Source organism: Pteronotus mesoamericanus, unplaced genomic scaffold, assembly GCF_021234165.1.
Source record: "Pteronotus mesoamericanus isolate MK-2021 breed Mesoamerican mustached bat unplaced genomic scaffold, CSHL_Meso_final contig_657, whole genome shotgun sequence".
Lineage (NCBI taxonomy): Eukaryota > Metazoa > Chordata > Mammalia > Chiroptera > Mormoopidae > Pteronotus > Pteronotus mesoamericanus.
The window spans coordinates 2241311-2257070 of record NW_026555229.1 but is presented as its reverse complement, the minus strand read 5'-3'; the positions used below and the strand labels follow the sequence as shown (position 1 = coordinate 2257070).

At 50.6% G+C, this 15760-nt stretch overlaps 1 protein-coding gene across 1 annotated transcript in view; it reads left to right on the top strand.

Annotated features, from left to right (window-relative positions):
- CRTAC1 (cartilage acidic protein 1) overlaps window positions 1-15760 on the top strand; it is a 134309-nt gene that overhangs the window by 73266 nt on the left and 45283 nt on the right. Inside the window, exon 3 of the mRNA XM_054581322.1 lies at window positions 6634-6830. Coding sequence (XP_054437297.1) covers window positions 6634-6830 — 197 coding nt within the window. The remainder of the gene's footprint in view (window positions 1-6633; window positions 6831-15760) is intronic.

The window sequence follows — 15760 nt, the reverse complement described above, 5'->3', positions numbered from 1 at the left end:
TTCCCAAGACTTTGCAGCTTCCAGAGGTCTCTCTATTTGTCTCCATAGGTCTGCGTACCTCCCTCCCATGTCTTGGTTTTTCTGTGAGCCAGTCTATCTATGTTTATGCATGTGTTTTCCTCTCTGTGTCAGGGTTTCGCTGTCCCTCCATTTGTTTTTATTTATTCTTGTGTGTCTCTGCCTTGCATTCTTTGTGTTCACATACATCTCTCTCCTCTTTCTGCCCTGCCTTTCTCTGACTATAATGTTGAATAACTATGTATTTTTCAACATTTTCTTTTTTTAATAAAAAAGTGACTTATCCTTAATTTTCAAAATTGAATATTTTGTGTTTTTTCAAGTTAAAAAATTATTTATGTACAATGAGATATCAGCTGTAAACTACTTAGCACTGTATCTAGTATATAGTAGGTACCCAATAATTATTCTATTATCTTCTCTTACATTCCATTATCTGGCTTCTCTTTATGTAACTGTCTAAGAGGTTATTTTTTCACATGGGTCAATGATTCTGAACAGAAAAAAAGGTCAGTCCTCTATGTCTACAACACTTTGTTATTCTCTCACTCTTATCCATGACAGTAGCTCTTGGCCTCCTCTCTGCCATTACTCTTTGCGCGCACGTGCGTGTGTGTGTGTGTGTGTGTGTGTGTGTATCTTTTGGGAACTAATGAAAGTGTAGGGCCAAAGACCAATCAAGAGACTGGTGGCTCAGTCAACCTTTTGTTCAGCCACCCAGTGATGAACTGGTACCTTCCACAGGCTGCTTCTCTTTCCTTCACTCTACAAGTATTTGCTGAGCACTCGTTATGCACTAGGTGATGAGGAGATAGAAGTGAACAAAGCAGGCACAGTCCCCGCCCTCACCAGGCTTATGGTTCCCTGGGAGAAATGGGCAATAAACAGGTGAACAAACAAGAATGGGCCAGCGGATACAGTGATTGGAATACCCAGGAGGGGACGATTTCTCTGACACACTTTCCAAGGAAAGACCTAAAGGACAAGAAGAAGCCAGAGGGAAGTGGAGGGTGTGTGTCCCAGTTGGAGGGATTAGTCCAGTGAGAGGCTGGGGTCCAGGAGCTGGGACCATGCCTGCTGAAATGCTGGGACCCGTGTGGCAGCAGTTCAGCAAGCAGGCGGCAGACTGAGCTGGGCTCCCAGTCCGGGGGTGATAAGGGCTCTGGGTTCCGTTCCAACATAATGGGAAGCCACCAAAATGGTTTAACGCATAAGAATGGCTGGTCTGATTTGTGTGTTAAAAAGACGACTCTCGTTATTGTATGGGGGGATTAGATTGATGGGGGCAAGCAAGGAAACAGAGAAAGGAGGCTCTCCAGAGATGATGACCATGGGGGAGGAAAGGAGAGAAAGGATTTGAAATATTTTAAGAGGTAGAAATGACAGGATTGGCTGATGAATTAGATGTGAAGTCAAGGGGGTGGGAAAACCAAGGCTGGCGCCAGGTTTCTGGCATCAGTACTTGGGTGTCCATTGCAGGGCAGAGGGGGATGGGCGATCAATAGTTCCATCGGAGATGACTTGCGGGTGCAAGGAGAGATGTCAGGTAGGCAGTCAGATATATGAGCCTGAGCTTGGACTGGGGATTTGGGTAGGAGATATAAATTTGGGAGTTGTCAGTCTTGGGAATGAATATTATCCTCTAGTGAAAGAGGACAGAGAAAGGATAAGGGGGCCCAGGACTAGGCCTGGGACTCCAGCATTAAGAAGGTGGAGAGAGGAGGAAGAACCTGCAAAGGGCGGGGGCGAACCAGAGAGAGAGAAGGAAAACCAGAAGAGGATGGCAACCTCAGGGCCACAAGAGCAGTGTTTTCAGAGGGACGTGATGTAGTGGAGGTATGGGAGGCAGAAAGGGTGTCCCCAGATGTGGCCACACAGAAGACACCAATGACTCTCACAAGAGCAGCTTGGGTGGAATTGGGGTGGAGGGAGAAGGATGTGGATCGGGGTGGGGTAAATGGGTGGTGAGAAAGTGGAGACGGCTTGTGAAGACAGCCCTGAGAATTTTAGTTCTAAAGGGGAATAAAGAAATATACTGCAGAGGATGAGCAATCAGGTGGGATGTTTTGGGATGAGAAATATCAGAGTGTGTTTGGAAACTCTCAAAATGATCGCAGGAGAGTGAGACCCTGCGTCTCAGTTGTTTTTGTTTTTGTTTTTGTTTTGTTTATAATGATGAGAACATACAATCGGGCGACTCTTCACAGTTTAGCAAGTGTTGTGACACACACACTCTGTTCTTCACAGCCATGCTGTGAGTTATGGAGCAGCCCCAAATTACAGATGAGGAGGCTGAAGCTTAGTGAAATGGAGTGACGGGCTCAAGGTCAGCCCCAGAAAGTGGCCGGGCTGGGAGCCCACTCCTAGGCTGCTCTAGGCCCCACCCTCAGGCCCCTTCTTGCCCACAGCAGCCCTGTCCAGTGCACTGGCACCAACATTGGATGACACTCACACAAGTATGGGTTGTGCCCTTCTGGTGTCTCTCAAGCAGACTTTCCAGTTACCACCAAATCAATCACTTCTGCCTGCTGACCCAGCCGTGGATATTATGAAGTCAAATCTCCTTTTTAAGTACATGGACCCCATCCCACTGCTAACCCCGTTTCACAGAGCTTCAAAGCCTCCTGAACTTCTAGAAGCACCCCACAATCTCTGGCAGGTGTCAGAGACAGAAGCGTGAAACCTCACATACCTTACACCACCACCCCCAGGGGTGTGGGAACTGACAGCCCAGAGGGACTGTGGGTGGGTTAGCAACTGCAGCTAATCTCCATACTTCAGTAAAAGTACCCACAGAGTTTCACATCTGTAAAATTATAGGATTGTCATGAGGATGAGATGAGATAGTATAAATTGCTTAGAACACTATTTAGCACCTGGTGGCTCCTCTGTCAATGCTACCTGTGATTATTTTTATTTATTCATCTACTGACTCATTCACTCACTCTTGCATTAGACAGACATTTGTTGAGCACCTTCTCTATGACAAGCCTTGCTCTAGACACAGCAAATGCAGAGACATATCTACATGCTTCTGGAGCTCAAGAAACATGTTTTAATAAGGGAAGTGATGTTGGAACACAAACAACGCTGCCCATGCAGGAATGAGCGAAGTGCAAAACACAGTGGGCATGCGGAGAAGAGATCACGTCCAGCCGAGACAGTGGTTGGGTAGGGTTCATGGGAGAACATCACCCACAGAGGGGCCAGCTGCAGCTGAGCAAAGTCACAGAAGCCCAAAAGGGCAGATCCTATTCAGAAACCTAACTGGAGCATCAGCTCAAGGCCAGCAAGTGGGGAAGGAATAAGGCGGGTTATCCTAGGGGAAGGTTGTGAGAACTCAGATGACAGTCCAGCTGAACTGACAGCTAAGGGCAGCCTGGGTGGAGGGGAGGAGTGGCAACTCAGTCCATGCATTGCCCCCAGCCCTCTCCGTGGACTGTCAAGAACTCTACCTAGGAGCTGTTGGTCTTGTATTGTGTCTATAGCCCTAAGGGTGGTGGTGGAGAGAAGGGGAGAGAGTGTAGTGTTCATTCCAGGCTGCCATGTAGTTGGGTAGGACTCTATAGTTCTCACTCTATAACAGAAGGAGGAATTTGAGCCAGCCTCGTAATTTGACCCTACAGGTACTAGCACCCTCAAATCTTCAAAGAAAAGATGATCCAGGGCCATCTGCTCCCCCAGAGTCATCACCATGGGAGCAGGGACCTTGTGTACATGCCCATCATTCCAGATTTATAAGGAAAAAACTAGCCTCCAATATGTGCTGGACCCATGGCCCCCCACCTCCCCCAGGGAGCTGGCTCCAGGGGATAGTAAAGACATTCCAGGAGACCAGAGGGATGGGGTCAAAAAGGGATGTCAAGGCTGGTCTTTCTGTCTCCCACCCATAGCCTGGGGAGAACACACCTGCTATGCCCATCTCCTAAAGTTAGTGTAGACTTGTGGACCAAGAGAAGCAGACCCAGAGGGCTCTCACAGAGGCGCTGGTCTAGCGCCTTTTCAATACTGGCTCTGGAATCCCTGATTTAAACAACAGTTGATGGAATGGGATGCATAAAATAAAATGCATCAAAATGCTTGGGTGGAAACCAAGAGTGGAGGACCCAGAGTCCTGCCCCCACAGCAAGATTTGTCCACACATTTAGGTTTAGTCCAACTCTCTTGTTTTGTGGAAGAGAACCCCAGAACTTGGGTTCCTGACCAGCCAATGTCACAAAGCTGATCTCTGGCAGAGTCGAGACCTGCAAAAAGCAAATGAAATCAAGGATAAGAAAGCTCTTTGTAAACTGTAAATTGCTATAGTAGATATAAAGTGTTGTTATCACCACTGTTTACATGAAGTCCTTGGGCATTTCCCACAGTTGCCACTTTGGAGGAAGGTGCTGGCAGGGGGAAAAAGGCAGAGGACCAAGAGTGTTGGCATCATGGGCAACATGGAAAGAACACAAGATTTGGACCCTGGAAATGGTTAGAGGCCCAGCACTAAGAATGAGCTGTATAACCTTGGACAGCTCACTTTGTCCCCCTGACCCAGTGTTTCTTTTTCTAGAAGGTTGCCTTACCTTCCTTCTTTCAGGGATTATGTGGGGTTCAGGTGAGACAATGCTTGTGAAAGTGCCATTAACAAAGCCCAGCACCCTAGTACTACAGTGTCTTGCAGGAGCAGTAGGGGTGGTCGTAAACAGAAGACCTGGAGGTTTGGAGGACTAGTTTTTAGCACCCAGAAGGCACTTCCTGTCCCTGCGGGCTGGTGCCAGCTGCTGACAAGTGCTGGAGCCCATATTCTGTCTCTCCTGCCTAGACACGTCCCCTAGGTCATGCTGTGCCCTCCACACAGCCCTCAGACACTCTTTTTTGAGACATCTAAGATACAACCTTCCATCAGCAGGTGCTGACTCAGCCCCAGTGAGCTCTGTCTACCCTTTCGCACACTGTGGGTGCCAGAAGGCACCCGGCCAGTTATTCAGCATCCCCCAAACTTTACTGGCTCTGGACCTTGGTGATGGAGGAAAGAGCCAAGTTGGACCTCCTTCAGGAAAGCAAGAAGTGATTTCTCTCAAAAACCTTGGAGAGCTCTTCCCGCCCTCCCCCAAGTGTCCTCTGCCCGGGACCGTCAGAAGCTGGCAGCTGAACCCGGGATGTACATGCTCAGGTTGAAACAAAGGCAGGAGGCTGGGAACTAATGGGCAAGGGTTGACTGGGCCCCTTTGGAGAGCCTGGCAAGCTGGTGTTCCTGGCGTGGGAGGAGGCCTTCAGACATCCATGGCTGTGCTGTCTGGGGGGCGACCTTGGGCATGCCGCTTTCTCCGAATGGAATGCGATGGGAGGAAATCCACCATGGGGCACCTAAGCCCTTATGACTCAGATGTGAGTTCTGAGGTTTCACTCACTCAATCATTTAACAAATATTTATTGAGCACCTATTGTATGACAGGCACTGTTGTAGACCATGGGGAACAAAACAGACAGAAATTTCCACCATCGTGGAGCTGAATTCTAGTGGGATCAGTCAGAGAGAGAACAGATAGCTGAAAAGATCCAGACTGTCAGCTGGTGATAGTAGTCATGGGGAGAGAGAGCAGGGGGAGAGGAAGAAGGGGTGAAGGCTGATGGTGATTGCAGATTTCAGGCACGTGGGCAGGAAGGCCTCACTGAGAAGGAACAATTGAGCCAGAGCCTGAAGGAGGGGAAGGAGTGGAAGGAGGGGAAGGAGGGAAAGGAGGGAGACAGCCTTGTGGGTACTGGAGGAAAGGCATCCTGGGCGGAGGGAGTAGCAAGTGCAAAGTCCTTGAGGCCATGCTGCTGCAGGAGAGTGAAACAAGAGAGATGAAGGCTGATGAGAACTTTAATATTTTGGTTTGAGTTTCATAGACAAAGAAATCCAGCAGGTTTGCCTGGTGACTTTAGATGTGTTCATAATCTCCCGCCTGAGATGTGAATTTTGTATTTACTGTTTAAATGCTGGAACTTTCTCTCAGGAGAGAGTTATCCCAAACCTTAACGACAAAGCCACTGCTCCTCCTCCGCTCATTCACACGAGGCCTCTTGGGGTAGCAGAAAGGGCCTGAGTTCAAGTCCCAGCACCTGACACTTACTAGCTCTGTCACCTTAGGAAGAGCGCTGAACTTCTCTGAGCCTTAGCTCCCCTGATGAAGCTCATCAGTTGCTTCATCTATAAAATGGGTTAATTACACAGCCTCCCTCCCCTCTCTCACTGAATTGTTGTTATATTTAATGAGATCACAAATCTGAAAGTGCTTTCACATTGAAATGGGCAAGGGAAATATACGGGAGGTTCTTGTTTTCATCAGCATAGTCTGTGGTAAGGGATTCTCACTGGCTTCCCACTCTCCTCCACTGCCCTACTCCTTGTATTGTGTCCCATGTGGGCCCAGTTGATTCTCGCTTTGCTGGGCCCATGTCTGATTCAGGGACACTCGTCAAACACCCAGGGACCCCCAAGGCAAGGCCGCTGAGGCTTCCTCAGCTGTGCTATGGGGCTGAATTGCCCTACACTGACCTCGCTGGGAGGACTCGGAGTCCATGGCCAGTCAGGTGGCACCAGGTGGCTCAGCTGCTCCTCCCCAGCATCCTCTTCCCCTTCTCCTCCAGGTACAATGGCCCCAACCTGGTTCTGAAGTACGACCGGGCCCAGAAACGACTGGTGAACATCGCCGTGGACAAGCGCAGTTCCCCCTACTATGCACTGCGGGACAGGCAGGGCAATGCCATTGGGGTCACAGCCTGTGACATCGACGGGGATGGCCGTGAGGAGATCTACTTCCTCAACACCAATAATGCCTTCTCAGGTAAGGGGCTGGGGCCTCGGGGCTCCTCCTGCTGCCTCCCTTCGTCCTCCCAGCACCAACTGGGGGCAGGGCCTCAGGGCCCCCGGCCTTCCTCAGGCTACTGTCACAAACTGCCTCCAGAACCTTGCTCTGTCCCAGCAAGGGGACCCCTTCTTCTCTTGTACGTGAAGCTAGTTCTTAGCTCCTGGCTGCTGGGCCTGGAGACAGAGGGCCTTGAGCAAAGGCCCCCTCCTCACCCTCAGAGTTCACGTCCTCTTGCCTCCGGGTATGAGCAGCGCCCAGTCCCCCAGTCCCTCCCCTTCTCTCCTTGCTCCCCTCTGCTTCCTCCTGGCTCCATCACTCAGCACTTCTCACCCAGGTGGCCACCACAGCCAACAAATAGTCCCCTGGATTGCCCCCCATGCTGTTTTAAGGGGTAACCTTCTAAAATGAAACCCTTCAGTGTTCCCCTCAGCTTTCAACTGAGCTCATTTATTCGCTCCACAGATTCCTGCTGAGGACCTACTCTATGCCAGACTAGAGGTGCTGGGTGATGGGGGTACGACTTGGAGGAAGACAGACCTTGAGTTCATGGAGCTTCTTTTAGCCCAGAGCGTCCATCTGAGTCACCCAGGGGTCTCCTGTAAATGCGGATTCTGATTCGGCCGTTTTGGGTGGGGCCCAAGATCCTGCATTGCTCATACACTCTTGGGCTATGATGATGTTGTCGGTCCAGGGACCACACTTTGAGTAGCGTGGTCCCACACACCAAGGAAAGGAGGAAGGAAAATGATGTCCAGCCTTCCTCGCCTCCCTCACTTAATTTGTCATTATATTTAATGAGATCATAAATATGAAAGTGCCTACGAAAGGCTAAATAATCGTAACAATAATGACAACAGATAGTACTTAAATAGCACTACTGTGTGCCAGGCTGTGGTCTAAGCACTTTATAATAATTATCTCATTAAAGCCTCATGGAAGTTCGATTAGGTAGGTACTAGTATATCTCACTTTATAGGTAAAGAGACTAAGGCATAAAGAGATCACACGACTTGCCCAAGGCCACACTACTTGTAAGTATCAGAACTCAAAACCAGGCGTCTGTCTCCAGCTTCATCCTTTTAATCAAAACACTCTATGGTCTTACTCAATCCTGTGTTTTCTGGGCTAAGCGGAGAGCCTGGCTCATATTGGGCGTTCAGTGTTTCACGCGTTGGGGGGCTTTGTTCGTGGGGGCTGCAGGTGGTCCCCAGCCCCTAACTCCCACATTCTTTCAGGCCTGACCTCGGCCCACTAGCATGAAGTCTTCTCCTGTGGGGCCCAAAACATCTGCAGGGAAGTCCCAGGCTAGGGCGTCCTCCTGAAGGATGCAGGACCTTGCGTCCCTGTAAGGCCAACTTGGATGTGCACTGGACTCTTCCAGATGGCAACAGCCTCGTGGGTTGGTCTGGATGACACCTTGTTCCTCACACCTGTGTCTTCACTATCCTAACCTCCTGGTGGCGGGTGATTACCTGACTATAAGGACCATCTTCCCTTCCTCTCCCTCTACCACACACCCCAGCCCTCCCCAGGGCCCATAATGTTGCCCTTACTTCTTGTTGAGCCCACGCCAGGATCCAGTCCCTAGACTGCCCCTGATGTTGAGCCCTGCCAGTTGCACAAACGGGAAGGGACAAGGTTGGGGCCAGTGCCAGGGGCAGGAGCGGGCAGGGCTGGCTGGCTGGCAGCCAGCCTTGTGCAGCCAAGAAACAATGAGCCACAGCCCCGCGTGGTGTTTTATGGGTTTTCATCTCATCTTGCCACCAAGTGAAGCCTGAGAGATAGTAATTATCCCTACACAAATATCAGGACATGATTACCCAGCTGGATTTACTGCCCTCTCTCCAACCAAGCCAAGATTGGATTAGGACACAATTAATTGATGGGCTGATCAACCCTTTAATGTGGGGCAAGGTCAGGAGGGGAGCAGCAGCAAGGGACGGCTGAGGAAGGGGCGAGTCCTCAGGAAGGTACCGGAGGGCAGGGAACCAGAAACAGGGAGCACTCTGGAAGGAAGGGGGGTGTTCAACATGGGCCCTGCAGGCAAGGCGCCAGAGGAAGGGCAGACTCTCCGCCCTACTCACTGAGCACAGAGCACCTGGGATGGGAGCTGCCCAGTGTCTCTGAAGCAGCAGCCCCTCCCACTCTCATTGTGAGTCCTAGAGCAGTGGCACACAGCCAAGGCTGCACACTAGACTCTCCTGGGGAGCTTTAGCACTCCCAGTTTCCAAGGTGCACCCCACTGCAGCTCAGTCTGAACTTCTGGGATGTGACCCAGTTGTCAGATCTCCAGGTGATTCCCCTGTGCAGTCAAGATGGGGGACCACTGCCCCAGAGTCACGTTAGTTCCATGCTCAGCCTAACCAGAGCCCCTTTCATTCACCAATGTGCTCATTCATTGGACAAATATTTACTGAGCACCTGCTGTGTGCCAGGCATTATGCTAGACACTGAGGGTGCCCCAGTGAAGGGAACAAAGAAAAATCCTGCCCTTGTGTTTACACTCTATCCCCAGCCTGACCTTACATTTCTCTAGGTATCTGAATCCCTTCTCCAGCCCTGTGGACTCTAAGCAACTTGAGGGCAAAATACCTGTGTTGGTCATTTCGTGAATCCCTGTGTTGGTCATTTTCCGCATCCCTCTGGCCCAGTCAGACCTTGAGCACCCTAACAACACAATTAAATCTTGAATAAATAAATCTAGGAAGAACTGACAAGACATGAACCATTACGCCTGAAAGGAATTTTGCCAACAGAGGACAGACGAGGGGAGATGGGCTATATGGAGCCTTCCAGAAGGTCCTGGGCTTGGGTTTGAGGGCCCAAGTGTCCCCCTCAGAGAGGCTGGAGCTGAACCCCGAGGGCTGGGGCAAGGACGAGGGTACCCGGCAGCCTCAGCCCCAGGCATGCACCTCCCAGTGACCTTCTGTGGTTGAGGGATGTCTGTGGGTTTGAGTTAATTTTTCAGTTGAGTGATTCAATTGATTCATCGACAGTGGGCGGGGTGTGGAGCCGGGGCATTTGTGCTGTGTCAGCACTTCCCTGGGTCCAGCTGGCATGACACTCAGCCATTGCACTGCGGGAAACCCGAGGTCCTCTCCAGGAGCCCCCGGCCAGCCCCGCCTGCCCATGGCATGCAACTGGGGGCTCCTTCGGCCTGGTCCAGAGCATCAGACAGGCCTGTGGAAGGACAGTCCCCATCCTCTCTCTCAGCCAGCCTTTGGGATGCCAGCACTTATAGTCCCTGCAAGAGGGCTGAGACCCTGAGTCCCAGCAGTGTCCTGTAGGGGTCAGTTTACACAACCTGGGATCTGCCCTTTACTTACTGGGTGACCTTGGGCAAGATATTGGGCCTCTCTCCTTCTCAACCCCTTCATCTGTAAAGTAGGAAAAACCATATCAACTTCATAAGCTCAACTGCAGTGGCTCCATAGACTCTATACAAAGTCTTTACCATTGCCTACCACACCCCTCCTGATGTGAGCCAGGTTGCCTTTCTAACCTCATTGCCTCTTCCTCTTGCTCATGGCGTTCCCACCTGAGGCCTTCGTGCATGCTGTTTCCTCTACCTGAAATGCTTTCCTCACCGCTGTTCTGAGGGCTCACTCCTTACCTTCATTCAGGCCCCTCCTCACATGAGATCTTCCCTGAATACTTTGAAACCAGACCCCTATCACTCCTTATGCCCTAAACTTACTTTTCTTCTCTTCATAGCACTTACCATTGTCTGAAAATATGTTATACGTTTGTTGGTGGTTCATCTATGCTACTCCTCTCTTAAACCCCACGGGGATGGAAACTTTGTCATTTTTGCTGCTGTATCTCCAAGACCAAAGGAGTTCTCATGTCGCTTAGTAAACATTTAATACCTATATGTGAATGAGCAACTGGGATAATGAGTGAAAAACACTTCTGGAGTCTAGGACTTAATAAATGCTCTCTAAGCCATAGTTGTTATGATTCTGACCTCTAGAAGTGTCCTGGGCAGAGGGACCACATGCCTCCCTCCTAGTCCATGGGAGAGAGGGAGACTCTAGGAGCAGAAAGAGAAAAGGACCGTAGTGTAACAACACACCTCCCAGATGGTGGTCCTAGGTGGGCATGAGTCAAGGGTTAAGAACTGGAGAGTAGGTGAGACAGAGGGAACAGAGGAAGACTGACCACAATGCCAAGAAGGCCTGGGCCAGGAAACCAGCTTATGGCTTAATTGACCTGGAAAAATATAAGCCAGTTTATTTCAGGCAACACTACTTGGTGAAAACCACATAGAAGAGTGTGTAGGACAAAGAGGGTGAAGAGCACCTCCCTCCACATCCAGGAACCCAGAACCTCCTACCGCCCCCGGTCAGAGCCCATCCCCCAGGAGTCGTGCGCTGGCCACCCAGCTGCTGCACATGGCCCTGACCTCTTCCGCCCACGTGATCTGGGGGTCACACAGGAACACGGGTACCGGACGAGTCAGCATGAGCTGTGAGCCCCACCGTTTATCTCATTTTCACTTATTCCGTTCAGGAGAGTAGTGACGGCCAATCTGCTATCTTCAATCCACACATACCTCGCTCCTTTTGTACACAAACAGAACCGTGCCCTACTCACAGGGCCGCCCCTTCCCTTTTTCATTGAACAATTAATTTTGGATATCATTTCATGGCAGCACACTAAGAGCTCTCTCATTTTTTACAGCTGTATAGTTCTCCATTGTATGGATTTGCCATTCATTGAATTGGTCCTGTATTGATGAACACTTGGTTCTTTGCAGTCTTTTGCCCTTACAAATCAGTAAGGGCAACCAAATCAGTAAGTTTGGGTAACATGCCATTTTCCACAATTGTGGGTGTTTCTCTATAAATTCATAGAAATGGAATTGTTACATCAAAGAACTATACCTGTGCACTTTCGATTGTCATCGCCAAATTGTGCTTCAGAGGGACATTCCCCATTACATTCCCATCGGCCCCGATGCAAACGAGCACTTCCCAGCATTCTCACCAACACAGCATGTCATCATTTTTAAAAATATTTTCCAGCCTGATAGGAAATATTGGTACCTCTGTTTAGTTTTCATTTTCATTTTTCTTAAAGTGAGTGAGGCTGAGCATATATTTATATATTTGAATCTCTTGTCTGCTCATGGCCTTTGCCCATTTTTTCTTATTGATTTGTAACACTTCATTATAAATTAGAAAAATTAGCCGTCTGTCTGCAATACAAGTTGCAGGTAGTTTCCCCTTGTTTGTCATTTTTCTTTTATCTTCGCACATGGTGGGTTTTGCAATGCAGAAAATTTTGATTTTTATGGACGTGGATTTATCACCCTTTTCTTTGATGGCTTCTGGGCTCTGTGTTACACTTAGGCCTTCAGCAGGGGCTTTTGTAACTTCTCAGAGGGGAGGCGTTGGTCACTGTGCCAGAGAGAAGAAAGGGAACTGGGGGCAGGACGCACTTCCAGCCTCCTCTGCCTGCACAGCAGACGAGCCATCTGCTCTCGACAGTGAGCACACCCATTGTCCAGCAGCTCCTTCACCCAGACCCAGTTCCAGCTGCACCCAGATACTCTACACCTTGCTACTCAAAGTGTGTTCTGCAGCCTACAGCACTGGCAACAACTGGAAGCTCATAAATACATAGAATCTCAGGCCCCGCCCCAGACCTATTGGACCAGCATCGCATTTTAACAGGATGTCCAGGACTTCCTGTGCCTGGTAAAGCTGGGGATGCACAGCCCATGTCTTGCCCTCTTTTTCTAGGTTCTAGGGTATCTTGATCCCCAGCCATGTTTCCCTTGGAGGCACAAGCCTGACTTTCAGCTCACCCAGCATGGCCCTACTTGGGGGCATGAGCTCCTGAACTACTCAGGCTCCCTGCCCCCACCCCTACTCTGCCCCATTCACACATGGCCCCATACGCAGCAAGGATGGGGTGAGGCTGTCAGAGCAGCATCACCCTGGGGCCCCAAAGGACATCTCCTCATAACACAGAACTAGTTTCCTTAGAAACCAAGGAGTCCCCTCCATCTGCGCCCACCCCAGTTCTTTAATATGGGGTGGGGGTGAGGGAAGAAGGGGGGCTTTGCAGTCAGACCACAATCTGAAGTTCACCATTGCCACTTAACAGCTGTGCAACCTTAAGCCAACGATTTTACTGTCTGAGCCCCAATTTCTCTCTGTAAAATGAAGACTCTATCTTCCTGCTATGGCTATGGAGAAGGCTGGATAAGCTAATGTGGGGAAGCACATGGCAGGGATTCATCAACTTTTTCTCTTCATCCTGGAATGGAAGGGAAATATCGGGTCAGAAATATTGGGGGACCCAGGAAAACCTGGGTTCATTCTTTTTAAAAATGCCTTCTGCCTGAGCTAGTTCTTTCTTCCACTGGAGCCGTCACTGCTTTGCTGGTCTTTCTTGACTAAGTCTTGTAAAACATTTCATACTTGATGTCATAGTTGCCTCCTGGGATGTGACTCACGAGGACCTTCGGTGGCCATGCCCTATAATTCCCTTGATGACCATGATGGAGGGGGAGGAGGAGGATGAACGTGGCAATGATGGTGATGGTAGTGATGATGCTGGTGGTATTATTATTACTTCTTGAACTTACCATAGGCCATGTATTATTCTAAATATTTTATTCATATTATCTAATTTAATCCTTACAACAACCTGATGAATAGGTGGCCATTTTCATTATCCTATGTTACAAAGAAGAAAAATGCAAGTTCGTGTACTGCCCAAGGTCAATCTGGGCTGGGGATGTTGCTGGCTACCTCCCTAACCCTGCTGTTGGGCAGTAATCTCTTTGCCTTATGAATGAGGTTGGAGGCTGAGCCTCTGCCCTGCCACACACATTTGCTCACCCTTCTCTTTGCCACCATCACCAGGCCATGAGTCAGGTCATCTCCCTGAGGTTGGGCAGCCCCTTGGGGAAGAGGCATTCAGGCCATTGATGCTTAGGAAGAGCCATCTATGGCCCAAACTCACTATCCCAGTGGCTTCAAGTTGCCCAGTGGGGACAGAGCTGAGTGTGGATGGGATGAGGGGATGGTGAATTGACTGCTGTTCACTTGAATGATATCACTGCCCTCGATGCAGAACCTTCTCCTTTTCTATGTGTCTGGTGACTCCTCCATCTCTGCCCCTTCTTCTTCCTCCTACACCCCAATGCAGCTGCTCCCTGGGACGCAGTCTGTGTCTCTGGTCTTTCCCTTCTGCCCCAGCTCCAGCCTCGCGGCTCTGCACGCTGCCATCCCTTATGGCCAGTGACCTCTTTGACATACCTTCTCAGCCACCCTATGACCACCTCACATGCAAATTGTCTGAAGGCAAGCTCCTGCTCCCGCCCCCAGCTGGTCCAATGTCCCTGCCCCGACACTGTAGACCACTTCCTTGCTCTGACCCACCACACCCAGCCAATCCCGCTGCCCTTCCTGCACCCAGCACTTTCTCACACTCACTGTCATCACCCTGGATCAAGCATGAGCTACAACAAAAGTAGCCGCCCCACTTCATTTTCTCCCTTGCTTGCCCACCAGTCACTTCACTGCCAGGGTGATCTTCTGGAAACACTTGTCTTCCCAGATCAGAAACCTCCAATGAGCCGCCCGCCCTCCATCCTGGCAGTAGTGGGTCTCTGCTGCCCTGCTGCGGGTCTCCTTCTCCACCCGCACAAACCCTCCTCTCCAGGCAAACTCTGTGCCTTCGTGTGTGCCACCCGCCTGCCTCGGGCCCCACCGCCTCCTCTCTGCCTGGCTAAGCCACAGAAACCAAGGCTTCACAGGGTTCAGAGCCAGAAAGACCTGGGTTTGAATCTGTCTCCACCATGTGCTAGCCCTGTGACCTTGGGCAATTAACCTCTCCGCCCCTCAATTTCTCCATCAGTAAAATGAGGTTACACTATCTCTCAGGGTGGCCACAGGGTTTAGTCAGGATGACAGTTGTAAAGGGGAACACTTCCTGCAAAGCCTGGCTGTACTAAGTGCTCTATGAACAACAGCTCACTGCTGTTGTTACTCGGACCCTTCAAGTCCCCTTTCAGGTGCCTTCTCCATCATGAAGCCCTCCCTAATCACTGTAGCCTCTTCCATCCTAGTTTCCTAGCAATTCTAGGATGTGCTAGCCTGTCCTGCCCTGAGGGGCTCTGCTAGCTGTGGCATCTTAGGCAAGTCCCCTTGTCTCTTGTGCCTCAGGTCCTTCATTGAAGGAAGTAAAATGGGCATGAAAATAGTACCCATCCTGTGTGGTTATGCTAAGGGTTATGAGTGAGGGTTCATATGTGAAGTACCTGGCATATAGAAGGCCTGTAGAAATATTAAGTAGCACTAATTTTACTACCGTCCCATGGCATCCCCTCTGCCTATCTACCCCTCCTGCTGTCAAGAGAACTGTGAGCGCTCTGAGTCGGGGGTGGAGACGCCCACTTCCCTGGGGCCTGCCGAAGCACCGAGCACTCAGCAGGGCCTCGCAGGCCCCTGAGCCTCACCCACCGGGCCTTCCCACCTCACAGTTCCACTGGACTGCTAGGCCTTCAAGTCTCCTTTAAGGCCGAGATGCCAAAGTCAGGGTACCTCTCACAAGGGCTGAGGCCTTCAGAGCCCCCCTGCTCTGCCCTAGAACACTCTCTTGTTTCCCCCAGGCCCCGTCCTCTCAGAGTTTCCCTCAGGGACTCAGAAGAGTCCCTCTCTCCTGCAACGAGCAGCCTCTCCTCCCCCCAGCAGCTGCCCACCCCCACCCCAACTCAGTGAGGGACCCCAGGGCAAGGTGCAGCTACAAGGGGCCGGAGGCGGGATTGGGTGCTAACATGGGCCAGGGGCCAGTGCTGGGTGTTTATTGCCAGTGCCATCGACCCGCACAGCTCGCTGTTTATCTGTCTTCCTGACACACCTAATTACCCAGGTTGCAGCTGCCAGAGC